This window comes from Microtus pennsylvanicus, chromosome 7 (assembly GCF_037038515.1).
Source record: "Microtus pennsylvanicus isolate mMicPen1 chromosome 7, mMicPen1.hap1, whole genome shotgun sequence".
NCBI lineage: Eukaryota > Metazoa > Chordata > Mammalia > Rodentia > Cricetidae > Microtus > Microtus pennsylvanicus.
The window spans coordinates 94,219,398-94,239,057 of record NC_134585.1 but is presented as its reverse complement, the minus strand read 5'-3'; the positions used below and the strand labels follow the sequence as shown (position 1 = coordinate 94,239,057).

The window sequence follows — 19,660 nt, the reverse complement described above, 5'->3', positions numbered from 1 at the left end:
CCAAAGGACAAGTTCACGGTTTGGCTTCACACGATTGAAGCAGCCTTTGTCTGAAGTAAGTGAAAACATTGGACGTCCAAGTCAACGCAGAAGTCACACTTCCAGAGAATTGTCAGCCATAGGGGCTGTTTCCCTACAAAGATCCCTGACTGTCAGAGTTAGCTACAGGGTGTTTTAGAGGTGTGATGAAGTCAGGAAGAATCTGTGAGTTTCTTGTTTAACCTCTAGGAGTTAAAAATATAGAGATTGTTAAATCACTAAAACTAGAAACAGCAACATTTCAACAACTTATTTAGAAAGATCTCTTAGGGAAGTGTCAAAAATGAGGAAGATAATTCCTTAGAATATATTCTAAACACACAAACACATACAAACACACACACACACATACAAATACACACACATAAAACACACACAAACACACACACAAATACACACACATACAAACACACACACAAACACACACACACAAACACACACACAAACACACACAAATACACACACATACAAACACACACACAAACACACACACAAATACACACACAAACACACACACAAACACACACACATACAAACACACACACAAACACACACACAAACACACACACAAATACACACACACAAACACACACACAAACACACACACAAACACACACAAATACACACACACAAACACACACACACAAACACACACACAAATACACACACAAACACACACACACAAACACACACACAAACACATACACACACACAAACACACACACAAACACACACACACAAACACACACACAAACACACGCACATGAAGACGGAGGGAACTATGGTGTTGCCACCATTGACAGAATTCAGGTACAGAGTGTAATTTGAAATTAAAGAAACATGGCATTGCTGGTTCAGTGCCCCTTCATTAATGGGTTGTTTCTTAAGTAAGTGCTTCCAAGCTGCAGGGCTGATATTCTTTTTTTTAATATTTATTTATTTATTATGTTTATAATATTCTGTCTGTGTGTATGTCTGCAGGCCAGAAGAGGGCACCAGACCTCATTACAGATGGTTGTGAGCCACCATGTGGTTGCTGGAAATTGAACTCAGGACCTTTGGAAGAGCAGGCAATGCTCTTAATCACTGAGCCATCTCTCCAGCCCCAGGGCTGATATTCTTAAAGCACACTAATGTTGCTATTTTAAACTAGGAATACTCCGATGGGTGGGTTCATTACTGGCTCACTGACTGGTCCTGAAGTGGATGTAACCTGTCATCATGCCTTAGAAAGAAAAACGCGAATCAGCTGTAGTCCAGGTATTAATAATGAAGGGGCGGGACGGGTTGTAATCTGAGGAAACCTAGTGTCTTGAAGAGAAAGAGATGCAACCAGAGAACTTTTGTGGGAATGAGGATCCCGTCTAACTCCTCTCCTCATTTTATGTTTTCCTTGCAGAGATCATTTTCTAGATTTCTGTGAAAGGGACTCGCTCATATCTCTCAAAACGCTACAGAGAGAAGGCCCAGGAGGGTCTTGAAAGCGGCAGCGTTGTTCTATTTGGAGCCAAATAAAATCACAGCAGGCAAAACTGAAACAGAAATTCCTCATTGCCTACTAAGCTTTTCAATTATCCCTCCATTTGAAATCATAATGGTGTGTCTTTGAACCCCAGCAAAACAAGTCCCCTGCTCATTATCTAAAATCACCAGGCCCAACACCCTCATTTTCTTATCAGTTTATTGTTATACATATGAGGAATCATGCCACTTTTAGAATTATAGTGAGGGCTTTTTTTTTATTTAAAAAAAACCCAGAGGAAAAAAAAGTTCCTAATAATTTTCATTCAATGTGAATGACAAGAATATTATAGCTATAAACATTGAAATAACCATTTCATTTCTTCCTGAGGAAGCCCCATATTATAAGCAATGAAAAAGGGAATTCTATACACAGCTAGTTTGAAATCATGTTCTCTCTCATTCTTTTCTCATAGATTTCTGTTACTTTTAGGATAGCATAATAGCCAGCTGGAGCTCACAGTGTGAAGTCTGCGGGTGTCCTGTAGAATTTGGAGCTGTCTCTTTGACGTGCAGTGTGGTCAAAACCCTTCCAAAGGGTTGCTGTTTGGCACTGCATTCAACACGGGCTAGTGGTGAGCAGGTCTCCGTACACCTCCCTCTCTCTTTTTTTATCTGATTCATTATATGTGGTATTTTTGCCATTTATTTTAAAGGCACTGTCTACCTAGACTAAAGGATTCAGCAGCCAATTTATCTGTAGGTTCCAATGTGGAGACACGTGTCCACTTATTTTCTCACTCCGTTCGTGAGCTGACACACTGTCGCCAGTGAGACTGTAACAGCTGGAGCTACCGGGTCTCACGACCCCCTTGAGCCAATTTTCTTAAAATGAATGGACGTGGAAGTGAGGGATGATTGTCCTGCTGGCTTTGGCAGGTGATGCTTCCGAAGCTGCAGCTGTCAGAGCGAAGACTGATTTCACAGCCTTTTGCTTTGGCTTCTCAGTCAGGGTTCTTAAAATTTGGTTGTTTGTCCAATTCTTTCTAGTAACTGCTTAAAAACCCCTGTATTCTTTGAGTACATTAGAACACGGGCAAACATTAAACAGACAAATTGGCAACTGTGCTGTGTATGAGGAAATACACAGTGAGAGCAAGTTTGCCCCTTCTCTTTTCTAACGGGCAAATAGCGGAAAGAGTAGAGTTTTTCACACTAGAATGGCAGCCAAATCTTTAGGCCATTGGCTTTCTTGCCTATCTTTTTTTCTAAACATATCTCGTAAAATACTTTATATGAGCTTCTGTAGTCACAGGAGGGGACGTACTACTTAATATTTACATATATGTCAATTACAATACAAAATTAAGTAAATATTAACACAGGAAGGTATGCTCGACTGTACTCTTGTTTTGAATTCTTGGCTCGTAATTTGTCTAATGGAAGTTGACTGTGTTTCAGGAGCCAGGCTTCTCGTTGCACTTTTGCGCTTTTTTTGTAGATGCTCATATGTTTGACTATGCTCGCTGTCAGGTAGGGGTGTGGAAGGTATGTGAGACATTCTCAAAACTGGACTCGACTTGGTCTCCACCTTGTAGTAGTACAAGAAATGTCTCAAATGATTTGTATATTAATTCATTTCTACATAAGCCTGTACGTAATCTAATTTCCTGTGGGCCACCTGGAAAGGGCAGCTTCTCAGTAGCTTATGTCTGAGTAGAAACTGTCCTTAGTTTTCAGTCCGTGGAGTTTGTTCAGTAGCTTCTCTGCACATCTAAAGGTCCGTGTGTCTCAGATTGGACACTTCCTCCAGAACTGAAGGTGACCAGGATAGACCTGCCGCTTACCGTGGGAAAGCATAGCGTTCTCAATGGCTTACCGTTAGATGCCCTCTCTCTTTCTCTCAGAGAATTTAGTCGGCACTCTTTCGTTGTTACTCACTATTCTGATGTAAAAATGGTTTCTATTTACTGGCTAACAAGTCTGCAATACAGAGCTTCATAAGCACACTGGACTGTACGCAAGCAGTCACCGCCCTGGCTCCAGCGCCATCTTTTGCTTCTGTTTAGTGGAGACAAAGTCCATACATAGCTTCCCAGTCTCTGGGTCTCACACAGTCATGGCCTATGCTGGCAGCTCCCCACCCCCCCACTTTTGGCATTTTACACTGTGACATTTATCATGGTAGAAGATATTTCACAGAATTAAATAATTATTTTTTTTACAGTCAAACAGTGGTCCAGAAATGTACAGAAACACAACTTTAGTTGATAGACAAAATAGTAAATATTAGTGTGAAATGGAACAGGTCAGTGCCAGTGTTTTTGTTTTTGCCTTTGAATTTACACTGGTTGCTGTTTGGCTTCCACACGGGTACAGAGCGGAAGGCCATCGACTGCGAAGCTTCTTAAAGATCCTCTATATGCCCCACCCCCACAAGCATCCATATGCCAGCACATGGAAGGAGCCTCGCTTGTTTTTCTTGACGAAGAGGTATGTGTTTGACAGCTTTTTGGTAGCTTCTGTGAGCTCAGGAGTGGCGTGTGCCGGTCCTTAGACAGATTCCTGTTGCTTTTTGCAGGCTACCTCACCTTCTGCAGCTCCTGCCTGAGCCATGAGGGCAGAGGCTGCCCCAGCCGGTGCAGCAGTTTCGAGAGCTCCACGTTGTGGTCCCGGTAGTAACTGGACAGAAACGCTCTGCTCTGAGTGCGAAGGGAGAGAAACATATATTTTATTCACTAAAATACATTCCACGCCTGTTGGCTCTGCGGAAGTAAAAGCGCCTCATGCACCCTAGGTATGGGTCAAGAGTGGCATAAAGCATGTGGACTGTGTCGGTAACGCCTGCGATGCTTGGCTTTCCTGTCTATTGGAGTCTACACTAGGAGAGGTGGCCACTGCATTGGTGACATTTGCCACTCCAAACACGCTTGTTTCCACACCTCTGTGCATAACATCAAACACTTTACTCCTTTAGGCAAACTCAGTGTGTGTTTACAGAATAACCTCATTGGCATCTACGGTTAATATTCTGTAAAGCTGAGTTTTTCCTTTTAGTCTTGACTAGCATCAAGTTTGTGGAGTATCCCAGTTTTGTCTGTTAGACCAGAGTGAAAGAAAACACCAAGATCCACCTTAGAGCCTTTTAATAATTACACATGGAAGTAGCTTTGATGTGAAAATTAATATATTTAGGTTTTTTTTATAGAAACAATGGGGAAATTACCTTTCAACACGTTTTAATGTATTTTGAATGTTTTCACAGTGATCTGATGGTTATTTTGATAGTCGCTCAAACAGAATTAGAGTTCTTACGTAGTAATTGCTTTATGAAAACAATAGATCCCTCTCTCGCTCATGTCTTCTGTATAGACATGAATCGTGACCTGACCAAAGTCCTGTCTATCAGACTGCCACAATGCATCGTGTTCTAAACCTTTAAGGATAAAAGTTTGTTAAATAAATACAGATTACTGAGAAATTTCGGCCACCTCAGGATCGTCAGTTAACACAATGTATTTAATACTGTGAGGAAAACAAAAACTCAATACTTAAATTTTTGAGTTCTAAAAAATTATAGTAATCAACTTATATTTTTATAGTCAAACAAGATGCTAAATATACTATGAATAAATCTTAGTGTATGCAAAATAAGCATAGAGGAAAAATACAGGGCACATGTATAAATACGGGACTGTGAAAATGGCAGCCTTAGTCATTCACCATGCCATTGTCCTAAGCAGAATAAACAAAGTATTGGGTAACAACCTGCATGTGTTTGTTCCTCAAAGCCTAGATTATGTGCTGCTGTGCTGAACAACTGAGAGAAGTCTTGTCTCACTAGCCTATCAAGAGTTCAAAGTTTACTATGCCTTATTATCAGTTAACATTATAATTTATGATCCACAGAATCATTTGACATTAGAAACAGAAAATATTTTTTAAATTTGTGGTTGATTTCTTGATTTTAGTTGACATTTTTAGTAGGGCAATTCTGTGAAGCTATCATCATGTAGTAAGGTATTACCTGTTTTTCAGATTTAGAATCACAAATTCTATTTTTCCATTCTTGCAAGACAGACATCAATTATGTAAAGGGAAAAATCAAAACAACCAACCTCGATGTATTGAAACACAAATATCACTTTAAATTTAATTAAAATGTTATTTTACTGCATTTGATTTATTTTACTCTGCGTGTGTGTACACGTCATGGCACATGGGAAGACGCCAGAGGACAGTTTCTCAGCAGCTGCTTCTCCTTTTCCACCCAATGTGTCCTAGGATCATCAGGTCTTCTGATTTGGTGGTGGGAACCTTTATCCATCTAGTCCTCTCTTCTGCCCCTAATTTTTTCTTTCTTCTTTCTTTCTTTCTTTCTTTCTTTCTTTCTTTCTTTCTTTCTTTCTTTCTTCCTTCCTTCCTTCCTTCCTTCCTTCCTTCCTTCCTGTCTTTCTTCTTTCTTTCTTTTTCTTTCTTTCTTTCTCTCTCTCTCTCTCTCTCTCTCTCTCTCTCTCTCTTTCTCTCTCTCTCTCTTTCTTTCTCCCTTCTTTTCTGTCTGTCTTTCTAATTTATAATATTAATACCATTGCTTTTCTTTGAAATACTGTATTTCATAATTTTTGTTTCTCAGTTTTGCTTGACAGCTTTTATACATTTATATAATAAAATTTAATAATTTCCAACCTCGTTTCCATCCCCATCCTCCTCCTTATCCGTCCCTCCTCCAGAGGGATAACTAGTGCTTGTTAGGGTAGGGATGCCACATTCTTCGTGGGGTAGCCACAGGAAACCCTCCTGCTCTTGTGCAGGAGATAACCCTGTACCACAAATGGACGTGAAAGCAGAAAGGGACGCACTGACTTTTAGTTTGTACAAAGCCTGACTTTTGTTCTTAACCCCTTTCCTAAGAAGATATGTGGTATTGCTATTATTTATCATGTCTGCATTCTCTGTTTTCGGGTTCTGTACTCACATCAGAATCCATCGGTGGGTATTTTCTCCCTTTACTCTTCCCAAGGCACTTTGTTTTTCCTTCTTCCAGGAGCTGACACCAGAAGCCTTTGTGAGAATCGAACCTAAAAGCAGAGGAGATGGACCGGATTAAAAGCCAGTGGTTTTCAAGTCATTTACAAGCTATGATGGCCAGCGCACAAAAGTTATCAGTTCACACCCAGGGAAACGGGAGCTTTTTTCATTTGACCTTTTACATCAAGTCTTCCTAATTTTCAGTCCATCTGTCATATTGGTGAGTTTGCCAGGCTCTTGATAGAGCAGTTTCCACAAGACCTCCTGTTCAGAGCAACTTCTATGTTAGCAATAGGGTCCACCCTCACCGCCTGAAAAGCAACCAAGCCTTTTGTACTTTGGAATGTTGAAATGCGAATTCTCCAGCTTCACTACATTTCTGTTTAATGATCTTTTAAAATTTCGCACTAAAGCGAAGATGCCTAGAAATCGATTTTTTTTGGCTGTAATTACAGAAAAAAAAATGGTAGTAATATGCTAAATTTACATTTCTGCTTGTAATGGTGCTTCGTGCATTTCCTTCTCATTTGGGCCTTTGTTATAGCTCTTTAGGAAGTAATAGCACGGTGTTTTGTTTTGTGAACTCTCACTAAGTATAAGATAGATAATCGGGCTGGGAGCAGCGGCACATGCCTTTAATCCCAGTATTCAGGAGGCAACGCCAGGCTAGCCTGGTCGGTAAAGTGAGTTACACACACACACACACACACACACACACACACACACACACACACACACGATAGATAACAATGACATGAAGAAAATACTTGTCAAGGTCTAATTTCTGTAGACTGTTTTCTCAGTATTCAGTGGAGTTCAAGTCCAGGCCTACTGATTCTACATTCAAGGCCCAACCTTTCTATTTTATATTTATCTGTATCTACCATGACGGATCTATTTGTTGTAAGCAAAGTAGTGATTTCCATGCTCAGATGTAAAGGTGGAAGTAACAGCAATAGTAATTCCTTCACCTTTGTTATTTGGTGATTTGACCACCATAGTTTCTTCTCGGCTAGGAAGAATTACTTAGGGTGAATTTCCTTTGGTGTTCAGTTTGCAGTACTCAAATTTCTACCCTCAAGAGTTTGCTCAAAATCAGCCTGGGAACAATTTTGGAAATGCAAATGAAAGCACGTTTAAATTATAATAAAATTTAAATAAAAACATTTAAATTATGATCTTGAAATACCTAAGAATAAAATGAACAAAACCATGCCACCAGTGAAAAATACAAAAACACAGACGGTCTAACCAAATGGGTGCTGTGCCATTCACAGAGAAGATTAAATACTTGATTGGCTGGCTCCAACATTATATATGATTAGTATGATTCCAATTAGAACTTGACTAGACTCTGCCAATCTTTTTGAAGAAATGGAAAATGACTTTGAAATATATTTGAAAATATGAAGGACCTAGATAAACTAGAACATTTAAAAAAGTTTGAAACCAACAGCCACACTGAAGATTTTATACTGCATACTTTCAATGCTTCCTGAATTCTGAGTAATCAGTGCTGCTCACAGTCACAGTGATGGACCAATCAATGAAGCAGAATAAAGGATGCACAAACAGAACTCCACCATACCGCAGTGCTGGACCAATGGAGCAAAATGAAGGATGTACAAACAGACCTCCACATCTAAGGTCTCTGACTTTTAACAAGTAGAAAGAAGCTAATTCAGTGAGGAAACTAAAACAAATTGTACTAGAAAAAAAAGAATATTAACATGGAAAATAAAGAACACTGACAGTTACATCACACAGATGGAGAATTTAACATCAAATAGATGACTGACCTAAACCTATAAGTTAAAACTATAAAAATTCTGGAAGAAAAAATGTAGAAAAAAATTCTTCTTAGAAAGGGTCTTATTTATCTCAAATTGATCTCAATTAGTAAATTCCTGATCCTCCTGCTTCTACCTCTAGAGTACATAGTGATTGGATTACAGGAATGCACTACCTCGCCCCTAGTTCATGCAGGGCTGAGGATCATACCCAGGGCTTTGTGCATGCTAAGTGAGCACTCTACCAACTGACATATATCCCCACCCTACATAAAACATCTTCATGCCCTTAGGTTAGGTAAATACTTTTAAGATAAATTATAACATGAAAATTTTGAATGTATTAAAATTTTGTTCTTCTGAAGATACTTCAGAAAAGAAATGAGAAATTATTTGTAAAATGTGTATCTGAAAAGGAACTTCTATTTAGTGTATGAAAAATGAACGGCTGATGGGGGGAACTTTAACTATGGATGGGGAGGAAAGGCAATATCGTGAGAGAGGAAGTGGTAAATAACATCAATATGTACAAGAAAAACCATAGGGAAATATGTTACTTTATATGCTTACTTAAAATACATATAACATATATATATGTGTGTATATGTATATACATTTGTAATAGAGTTATGTCACATGAGGTGAGGATACTCTCCCAAAACCACGCTGCATCTAACAAATCCCCAGTGCCTCACATAGGAAACACCTCGAGTTGGGGGAAATCAGTTTCTCAAAAACAGTATGTGCTATTGTCATTGTACTTAATAAGGTAAGACCCTCTTACGAAGAAACTGTGCACTGGAAGGAATCAAGCTGGAACTGGACTGGAAGCCTCCTCCCTAAGGACCATCACAACAATGGTGGGCCCAACAATACATCCGTAATGGGGGTACTAATAGCTGTCTAGCTGGACATGTCTGGTCCTGTAAACTTCACCATCAGTACTTGGCTAGCAAGGTCATAGACCCTAGAAAACAACTCACAAATACCATTAACATAAACAAATGTAATTTCTAACTATATTCTAAGTAGCCTCGTATCCACATATATGTGGTGTGTTCATCCCTCATCACAAAAACTTCACTGTGTTTTAGATGGAGACTCTTATAGAAAGCACAGAGAATAAATGCCCGTGGGATGCTCAAGGCTAGTGGCTACACCTGCAACACAACCCATATACCTAAAGCTCAGGGAACACAATGGAAGGAGAGCAGAAAGGCAGTAAGAACACCTGGATGCCTGTTGCCTGACAGTGTTGCCTAGACATGATGAGGACAATGAACTCTCAACAATATGGATGCCTGAAGACCTGATGATGACAATGTCAGCTGACACTCTAACACTGATGGGAAATTTCACAGTGTCCTATTCCCAGATGATGAGCTACAGCTGGTCAATGACTTCTAAGAGAAGAATCAATTTCTTCCTGGGACAAGGTCCTACATAGATTGTAGAATCCCAATGGATGCATGTATGTACACAAAATGCTGAGTGGACTCGATAGGTTGTATATATGTATATATATATACACATATGTATATATATGTGTGTGTGTATGTGTGTGTGTTTGTGTGTGGAAGTATAGATATGTATATATGGGTAACAATAATACTTTATGAACAAGAGTTTATGAATTTGGGAGATGGGAGGAGTTTGAGGACGAGGGAGGGGCAGGAGTGTATAGATGTAGTGTTCATGTATGTAATTTTTAAAAAGTATATATAACTTTAAAAATTGAGGAAAATTTTGAAAATGATGCAACCAGAGAATGAGTGTAAAATTTACTAGACTTCATGCATCGTCAGTAAAACAGAAATTAACGTTAAAAATGAAACAGCACTCAGGAATGTAATGATGAATTTAAAGTCCCAAATGAAGCAATGGTAAAGACGTGAGGTAAACAGCACACAGCCACACTGCCTGTTTCTTTTACTTGTGACAATTTATTAGCATATGATTTTCTTGAAGGTGTTTACTGAATAAAAGTAAAACGAGTAACCCTGCAAAAATAATTGCATAAATGTTCATAGTAGCTTTCTTCCTAACAGCAAAACAAAAACAAAAACAGAGGGAAAAAAATGGAAAGAGCACCATGTCCACGGATGATGAAAGAAGCACTCCATGACAAAGGGAGACGGATGGCTTACAAGTGCAAGGGCACGGAGCGTTCTCAATGCTGAATTAACGGAAGTTGCTGGTCTGATTCTCAGGCGCTGAGCACAAGGGAACTAGCTTGATTGCCCAAGAGCATCAAATGCATAAACCACATTTCTGGAGGAAGGCATGTCCTGGAGGGAGGGGCTCTCTGGAAGGATGGGTGCCTGGAGGGATGGGTGCTTTGGAGGGAGGGCTCTCTGGAACTTGATTGTCGTGGACACAATTTAGTCATAGTTGTTAAAATTCACTGAACCCATACCTGTTTTAATTGGGCAGTTTTATTTATGAAAAATCATATAGTAATAATACATTTTAAATAATAGTATTACTTAAACTATGTATATGTGAAGTCCATGTGTGGACAAGTAGTTTATAAGTATTGCCCTATGAAAATAACATAAACTCGTATTTATGCATCTTCCCTCTTCAGCTATGAATCCCAATGACATGACTGCACCCCACTTACACAAGCCCATTTCTGGCTGCTACTAGAGCAACCCTATGAGATCAGAACCTGTGGCATGTCATTATGCTCTATATACACTTGTTTCAGTCAGGTAGTTCAGAAATGAGTTTTCTATTCAGGGATCTAAGGAAGCATCAACCAGGCAGTCTTGCTGACCCGCCTCTGCGTGGACGTCTCCAGAAGTTGTTTGCGGAGCTTCTCTAGAAGTCTGCAGTCATTCTCACTAACATTTTTAAGCCTTCACGTGATCAAGATTCAGCATCCAGAGCAGCTGCTATTATGTTGCTAATGTACCTTATTCTAAATATATGACTACGGCACATGGATGTTATGTGAAGAGCTTTTCCGGGTGTACTACATTTGCATTTATTTACTTAGTCATTTATTTATCTGTTCCTTTTTGAGACAGGGTTTCTCTGGGTAGTCCCAACTGTCCTGGGATTCACTCTGTAGACCAGGTTGGCCTTGAACTCACAAAGATCTGCCTGCCTCTGCCACCACTGCCCACATCTGTATCACCTTTGCACTTAGGAGACCAATGCACAAAGATTACAAGTTCAAGGCCAGCCTGGGCTATGAAGAGAGTACTAGACTAGACTGGGCTACCCTCTTGCCAACACAACAGATCAAGACGAACATCATCAACAAACAGCAGCAGCAGCAACAACAAAGAAGCCCTGGGAGGGAAATTATTTTCCCCCAGGCATACTGATGTTAAAAATCAATCATCAAAAGCAAAATAAGGGGAGCAATATAGCTTGACAGGTAAAGGCATGGCTGCACAAGCATGGAGACTTAAGTTCAATGCTCAGAATCCATCTAAAGGTAGAGGAGAGAACAGACTTCTCAAGATGCATTCTGACAAGACATCTCCCCACTGCGTGACATGTATTCTTACACATATATATTGTTACAATCACAAATTAGAAAAAAAAAGGGGCCATTCATCCTGTTGGCCCTGGATCATTGGGCTACTGGCGGCCCTGCTTAGTTGCTGAGGAATCCCATCAGGACGGGTGAGTGTGTGCTGTCCAGGGGCAGACTGTCCCGGAAGAGAGCACAAACCCCCTCCCCCAGCTCCTTCTGCAGGGCTGTCTTTCTTTCCCACGACCCAGCCCCCCCAGCACCCCTCCCCAACCCTGCCCTGCTGTATGCTAGGACCAGTGCTCAAGTACAGTTTCAAGCTCCTAAACTAAGGCGACCCACCCAGAGCGGTGAGTGCCTGCCTACCGGGCAGGCCTAAGGGTCCCCTGTAAGGGAGCCGGGCACCTTCAGCTCTGGCGCCAGGCTTCCTGCGAGCTCCTGGTTACCACCACCCTCCCTTGCTCCATTCATCCTGTTGGCCCTGGATCATTGGGCTACTGGCTGCCCTGTTTAGTTGCTGAGTAATCCCATCGGGTCGGGAACGGTTCCTACTTCTACACTGAAGAGATATACCCAGAGAGTCAATCACAGCAAAGACTGGACCAAGAGACCAGGCCTCTCCTGGCCCCATTTGAAGGAAGAGATGGGAAGGCGCCAATACAAGAATTCCTCCAACAACCTGAAAGGCAACATGACACCACCAGAATCCAGGGATCCCGAAATAAGAAGAATTGTACACCCTACTCCTGAAGAAATAGAAGAAATCGACTCAAAAGTTAACTATATGAAAATAATAGAGGACCTTAAACAGGAGGTGATAAACTGCCATAAACAATTAGAGATTACAAACAAAAAGGTAGAGGAAATGAATAAATCGCTCAAAGACACGCAAGAAAACCAAGAGAAACAAGAAAAAGCAATCAAACAGGTTAGGGAAGCAGTTCAAGACATGAAGAATGAAATGGAAGCAATGAAGAAAGCACAAACCGAGGGAAGAATGGAGATGGAAAATCTGGGTAAACGAACAGGAATGACAGAGACAGGTACTAACAACAGATTACAAGAGATAGAAGAGAGAATATCAGACACTGAAGATACCATAGAGAAAATAAACACACTGATCAAAGAAAACAGCAAAACCAACAAATTCTCATCACAAAACATTCAGGAAATTTGGGACACAATAAAAAGACCAAACCTAAGAATAATTGGAGTAGAAGAAGGAGAAGAAGTGCAGCTCAACGGTACAGAAAATATACTTAATAAAATTATAGAAGAAAACTTTCCCAACCTGAAGAAAGAGGTACCTATGAAGGTTCAAGAAGCATACAGAACACCAAATAGGCTGGATCAAAAGAAAACATCCCCTCGCCATATAATAATCAAGACACAAAATATACAGAATAAAGAAAGAATATTAAGAGCCGCAAAGGAAAAAGGCCAAGTTACTTATAAAGGTAAACCTATCAGACTTACACCTGACTTCTCTATGGAAACCATGAAAGCCAGAAGGTCCTGGATAGATGTACTGCAAAAACTAAGAGATCATGGATGCAAGCCCAGACTACTATATCCAGCCAAGCTTTCGTTCACTATAAATGGAGAAAACAAAATTTTCCAGGATAAAAACAAATTTAAACAATACGTAGCCACAAATCCAGCCTTACAGAAAATTATAGAAGGAAAATCACTAACCAAGGAGTCCAACAATGCCCACAATAACTCAGTCATCTAGAGACCTTTCACCAGCGCATCTCAAAGAAGGGAAACACACAAACCCTACTACTAAAAAAGTGACCGGAGTTAACAACCACTGGTCATTAATATCACTTAATGTCAATGGGCTCAACTCACCTATAAAAAGGCACAGACTAAGGGATTGGATACGAAAACAGGATCCAACATTCTGCTGTCTACAAGAAACACACCTCAACCACAAAGACAGGCACCTACTCAGAGTAAAGGGCTGGGAAAAGGCCTATCAAGCAAATGGACCTAAGAAACAAGCAGGTGTGGCCATACTAATTTCTAACAAAGTTGACTTCAAACTTAAATCAATCAGAAGAGATGGAGAGGGACATTTTATACTCATAACAGGAACAATTCATCAGGATGAAGTCTCAATTCTGAATATCTACGCCCCTAATATAAAAGCACCCACGTATGTAAAAGAAACATTACTAAAACTCAAGGCAGCCATCAAACCACACACACTAATAGTAGGAGACTTCAACACTCCTCTCTCACCAATGGACAGGTCAATCAAACAGAAACCTAACAGAGAAATTAGAGAATTAATGGAGGTAATGAAGCAAATGGACTTAACAGACATCTATAGATTATTCCACCCGAACAGGAAAGAATATACCTTCTTCTCTGCAGCTCATGGAACGTTCTCGAAAATTGACCACATACTCGGTAGCAAAGCTAACTTACACAGTTACAAAAAAATATTAGTAACCACCTGTGTCTTATCAGATCACCATGGATTAAAGTTAGAATTCAACAACAATGCTACCCCCAGAAAGCCTACAAACTCATGGAAACTGAACAGTCAACTACTGAACCATACCTGGATTAAGGAAGAAATAAAGAAAGAAATTAAAGTCTTCCTTGAATTCAATGAAAATAAAGAAACAACATACTCAAACTTATGGGACACTATGAAAGCAGTGCTAAGAGGAAAGTTCATCGCACTAAGTGCCCACTTAAAGAAAACAGAGAAAGCACATATTGAAGACTTAACAGCCCACCTGAAAGCTCTAGAAAAAAAAGAAGCAGACTCACCTAGGAGGAGTAGAAGATTGGAAATAATCAAACTGAGGGCTGAAATCAACAAAATAGAAACACAGAAAACAATACAAAGAATCAATGAAACAAAAAGCTGGTTCCTGGAGAAAATCAACAAGATTGATAAACCCCTATCCAAACTAATCAAACGGCAGAGAGAGAACACACAAATTAATAAGATCAGGAATGAAAAGGGGGACATAACCACAAACACAGAGGAAATTCAGAGAGTCATTAGATCTTACTACAAAAGCCTGTATGCCACTAAACTGGAAAATGTAAAAGAAATGGACACTTTTTTAGATAAATACCATTTACCAAAATTAAACCAGGACCAGGTGAACAATCTAAACAGACCGGTAAGTCGCGAAGAATTAGAAGCTGTTATCAAAAACCTCCCTACCAAAAAAAGCCCAGGGCCAGATGGGTTCAATGCGGAATTCTACCAGAACTTCCAAGAAGACCTAATTCCTATACTCCTCAATGTATTCCACAATACGGAACCCCATTTCTTAGTTAAAGGACCCACTTTAGGATGGGCAGGAGACTTGACCCTAGAGGGGCTCCCAGGTGCCCAAGCTGAGGCCCCCAGTTAGTTCCTTGGGCAGCTGAGGATAGGGAACCTGAAATGACCCTATCCTAGAGCAATACTGACAAATATCACGCATATCATCCTAGAACTTTCATCTGGCGATGGATGGAGATAGAGACAGAGACCCACACTGGAACACTGGATAGAGCTCCCAAGGTCCCAAGGAGGAGCAGAAGGAGGGAGAACATGAGCAAAGAAGTCGGGACCACGAGGGGTGCACCCACCCACTGAGACAGTGGAGCTGATATACTGGGAGCTCACCAAGGCCAGCTGGACTGTTAACAAAAAAAGCATGGGATAAAACTGGACTCTCTGAACATGACGAACAATGAGGGCTGATGAGACGCCAAGGACAATGACACGTGGTTTTGATCCAACGCAATGTACTGGCTTGGTGGGAGCCTAGCCAGTTTGGATGTTCACCTTCCTAGATATGGACGGAGGGGGGAGGACCTAGGACTTACCACAGGGCAGGGAACCCTGACTGCTCTTTGGACTGGAGAGGGAGGGGGAGAAAAGTGGGGGGAAAGGGAGAGGGGTGGGAGGAGGGGGAGAAGAATGGGAGGAGGGGGAGGGAAATGGGAGGCTGGGAGGTGGTGGAAATTTGTTTTTTTCTTTCTTTTCTTAAAATATATATATATATATATATATATATATATATATATATATATATATATATATATAAAAGAGGGGGAAATAGGTTTTCTTTCAGCTATAGGTTGAAAGAAATCGATCAGGTATCTTACAGAAGGCATCATTCAGGGCTTTACTGAGGGAAAAATGACGTGTGTGTGCGTGTATGTGTGTGTGTTGGGGTGTCCGCAACTGACACCTAAGGCAGTATGTTTATATAATTCATGTTAGTTGTGCAAGTGTAGAAGATGAAGGTGAGCCATCGTGTCTGTTCTGCATGTGGCTTGAGGAATCATCGGGTTTGATTGCTCACAAAGAAAAGATGACGGGATTGCTATGGATAAAGGTTCTTGGAAGGCTGAGGACATAGTATTTCAGAGTCTAAGTGAAAAGGTTTGACAGAAGATGGAGAAAGCTGTCTCCACATCTATTTGAAAAAAAAAATAAAACAAAAACAGTAACTGTCTTTCCTGCAAGAATAACTTCAGACCATGTTCTGGGGGTATATGGAGGAGAAACAGCCTTTTTAATGTAGGCATTTGTAGCCATTTTATATCTGGGTCCCTCCTTCCAAGGCTTTTATGAAACAAGCCTTTGAATGAAGTGTAATATATGGCTTAGTGTCTGACCTTGTGGTTGCCCCACAGTGGAGTTAAAAATACTCTATCACTGTGTCCCCAGAGTCATGTATACTATAATTATTAATAAACTCAAACTAAAGAGTAAAGTCTGAGAGGATAAAAGTGCTTGTGAGCTTGTGAAGACAATCACCTGGGGACATGTGGATATGATAAAGGAGACATGGGTCAGGGGAAGAAAGATTCTCCAAGGAGAATGACAGTTCTTAATATTCTGTATTAGTGAAAACACCATTCACCTTGGATAGATGAATGCCAGAGAACATTCAGAGAATACTTAGAAAGAGTGTCTGAAATACCTTCGAACTGCAATAGCATTTCCATGTGAAACTAGAGCAGATGGATTCTCAAAATCAAAACTACATAATCTATGCTATGAATACAAGACAAGAACAATACACACATTTCTTAACATTTCAAGAATTAACTAAAATATAATATTTGCGTGTTATACGTACAATTCAATGGCAGCAACATTATCATAGTTTCAGAACATTTCTTTGGCCTCATAAAAATCCAAACCCAAAGCTGGGCAGTTGTGACACACCACCTTTAATCCCAGCACTCGGGAGGCAGAGGCAGGCAGATCTCTGTGAGTTCGAGGACAGCCTGGTCTACAAGAGCTAGTTCCAGGACAGGCTCCAAAACTATAGTGAAACCCTGTCTCAAAAATGAAACCAAACCAACCAACCAACCAACCAACCAACCAACCAACCAACCAACCAACCAAAAACGCCGAAACCAAAGGAAAAAAAAAGCCCAACTCCCCAACAAAAAAAAAACAAACAAACAAATCCAAACCAAACCATGACTAGACAATCCTTGATTTCAATTTATTCTATGCTTTCGAGACAAGGTTTTACTGTGTAGTTTAGGATAATCTGATACACACAGTACAAACTGGGCTCATACGAGCCCTCCTTGCCTCAACTTCCAAGTGTTTAAATTATGGGTATACCTTACACACCTGAGTCTAAGTTCATTATTTACTGATATTTCCATTTTTTTCTACTATGGACATGCCAAATCAATCCATTTACTAGGTGATAGGCATTTGGATTGTTTCTTGGTTTTATATATAATGAATAATGCTTCTATGAGTGTTCACTTATAAGTTTTTAATTGACTTAGGTTTTTATTTATCTCGAGATAGGTTCCTTCAAGCAAAGTTCCTTTGCTTATTTTGTCCTTTCAGGTTTGTTTTAATTGTGTATTAGCATCACAATATTCACTTATTTATTTTTAGACACGTGCTTGTTTTCTAATAAGAAAGAACAAGAAAGGGTGTGGATTTGGGTGGGTTGGAAGGCAGGTAGGATCTGGGAGAAGTTAGGAGAGGGGAAACCCTAATCAGAACATGTTATGTGAGAAGTCTATTTTCAAGAAGTAGAGCTAGGAAATAACAGTACCGATCACATAGTGTTTTTGTGACAATATATACAAATGTGTATTTACATACAAGTTACCCAGTAAACAACTGTGTGTTTGTCTACTACATAAATGTTTATGAGTATGTCATAACCAGCTGGAGTGGGCTTTCTGCTTTTTTGCCAGCCCTTAGCTTTTTTTCTGGCTGCTCTCTTTTAGACAGCCAGAAAACCAACAGATTGTAGTTCTTATCACAACTATTTTTTTTTTTTTGGCAGTTTTAACATGGCAGATTTTACTTGGCGTTATCAGCAGTGATGTGGGTGGTACTTCCTGGCCAATGTTAACTTGGCTGCAATTAAAGAGACATTAGAAGTTTTTTCTGAATTATCAAGAGGGTTCAAAATTCCCTTCTGACTCAGCCAAGCCCCAACCAGAAAACACAACCAAACGAAAGAGAAACACAGACTATGTCATTCCCTCGCCTTCATATTTTCCTTGCCCACTATTGACATTTTCCAAGGGCATTAGTATTAAATATTCATACAACACAATCTGGCTTCATTAATCTGAACAAGTATGCACCAACTGAGAAATGAGCTGCAAGGTGAACGTTTTGAAAGGGAAGAAATCTGCTGACCAGTGATAATTCTGAGTGGATGGTGTCTTAGTTAGGGTTTCTGTTGCTGAGAAGAGACATTATGACCACAGCAACTCTTATAAAGGAAATTTCTAATTGGGGTGGCTCTCTTATAGTTCAGAGGCTCAGTCCGTTATCAGCATGTTGGGGAGCATGGCGGCGTGCAGGCAGCTGGGGTGCTGGAGTGGCTGAGAGTCCTACATCTTGTAGACAACAGGAAGTCGACTGAGACACTGGGTGGTATCCTGAGCATAAGAAACCTCAAAACCCACCCATTCAATGACACACTTCCTCCAACAAGGTCATATCCCCTCCAACAAAGCCACAGCTCCTCATCGTGCCACTTCCTATGAGATTATGGGGGCCAATTATATTCAAACTACCACAGACATATAGCAAAATTAAAGGTTGATAGTCCTGATTCTGGCTTATATGAATTAGCATAGTCTCTGTCAGGCATTGTTGCTTTTTTTTTCTCTCAAATGACTAGTCAGTTCCCTACACTACATAACACAGCTTATGTAGCACGGCTACAGCAACCCCTTCAAAGGCAGGGTTAAGCTTATGTTGAACCGGAACTGTACAATGGTAATCTGATTAGATAATTCCTGTTCCTATTGTTTTAGGTTTATACTGTTTATTTCAACTCACACACTCACCAAGAGAATCTGATTAAAGAAATATTAGAAACCCACCATGCCAGCTAAAATATCATATGTTATCTGTTGGTTCTGTGTGAAATTTAGAAATCTTGAAGACTTTCCTCAGCACTTGGAGAAAGAAATAATCTCGATTACTGAAGGTTTTTTTGGCCATTCTTGGAAAGTACCTTTGACACTAGAGTTATCTCTACTGAAGAGAATCAGCATAGAGCCCTTTTTGAATATTCCTGCATGCCAAGATTGTAGAGTAAACTGTTTTCACAGACTGCCTCCCTTTTCCCTATTGTACTGTGTGTAAACACTGGATTAATGTGGTTTATAGTTAGTACATCAATAGAGGACTTTAACAAAAATGCAGTGGTGCTAATAACTGCAATCTTCTGGTGATCAAGAGGGCACCTAGAAATGCTAAGTGTTGAAATGGTACAGTTGCTTGTGGTACATTTCCTTTTGTTCCTTCTTAGTACCAAAAGAGATAATCCTTACTCTCATTATTAGTACAATAGTAATCAGTGCAAAAGTATACACTGGT

General features: G+C 40.1%; 1 protein-coding gene across 4 annotated transcripts in view; it reads right to left on the bottom strand.

Annotated features, from left to right (window-relative positions):
* Positions 1-1,703: 1,703 nt before the first annotated feature.
* The window catches only part of LOC142854945 (bifunctional heparan sulfate N-deacetylase/N-sulfotransferase 3), a 127,494-nt gene continuing 109,537 nt past the window's right edge, over positions 1,704-19,660 (bottom strand). For all 4 annotated transcript variants that reach the window (XR_012911387.1, XR_012911388.1, XM_075981453.1 and 1 more), the window contains exons 13-14: positions 6,476-6,578; positions 1,704-4,202 (exon numbers count right to left, since the gene is read on the bottom strand). Coding sequence is in view for 2 of the 4 variants with exons in the window: in XM_075981453.1 (XP_075837568.1) it covers positions 4,083-4,202; positions 6,476-6,578 (223 nt within the window). In the remaining 2 variants the exon portion in view is untranslated. The remainder of the gene's footprint in view (positions 4,203-6,475; positions 6,579-19,660) is intronic.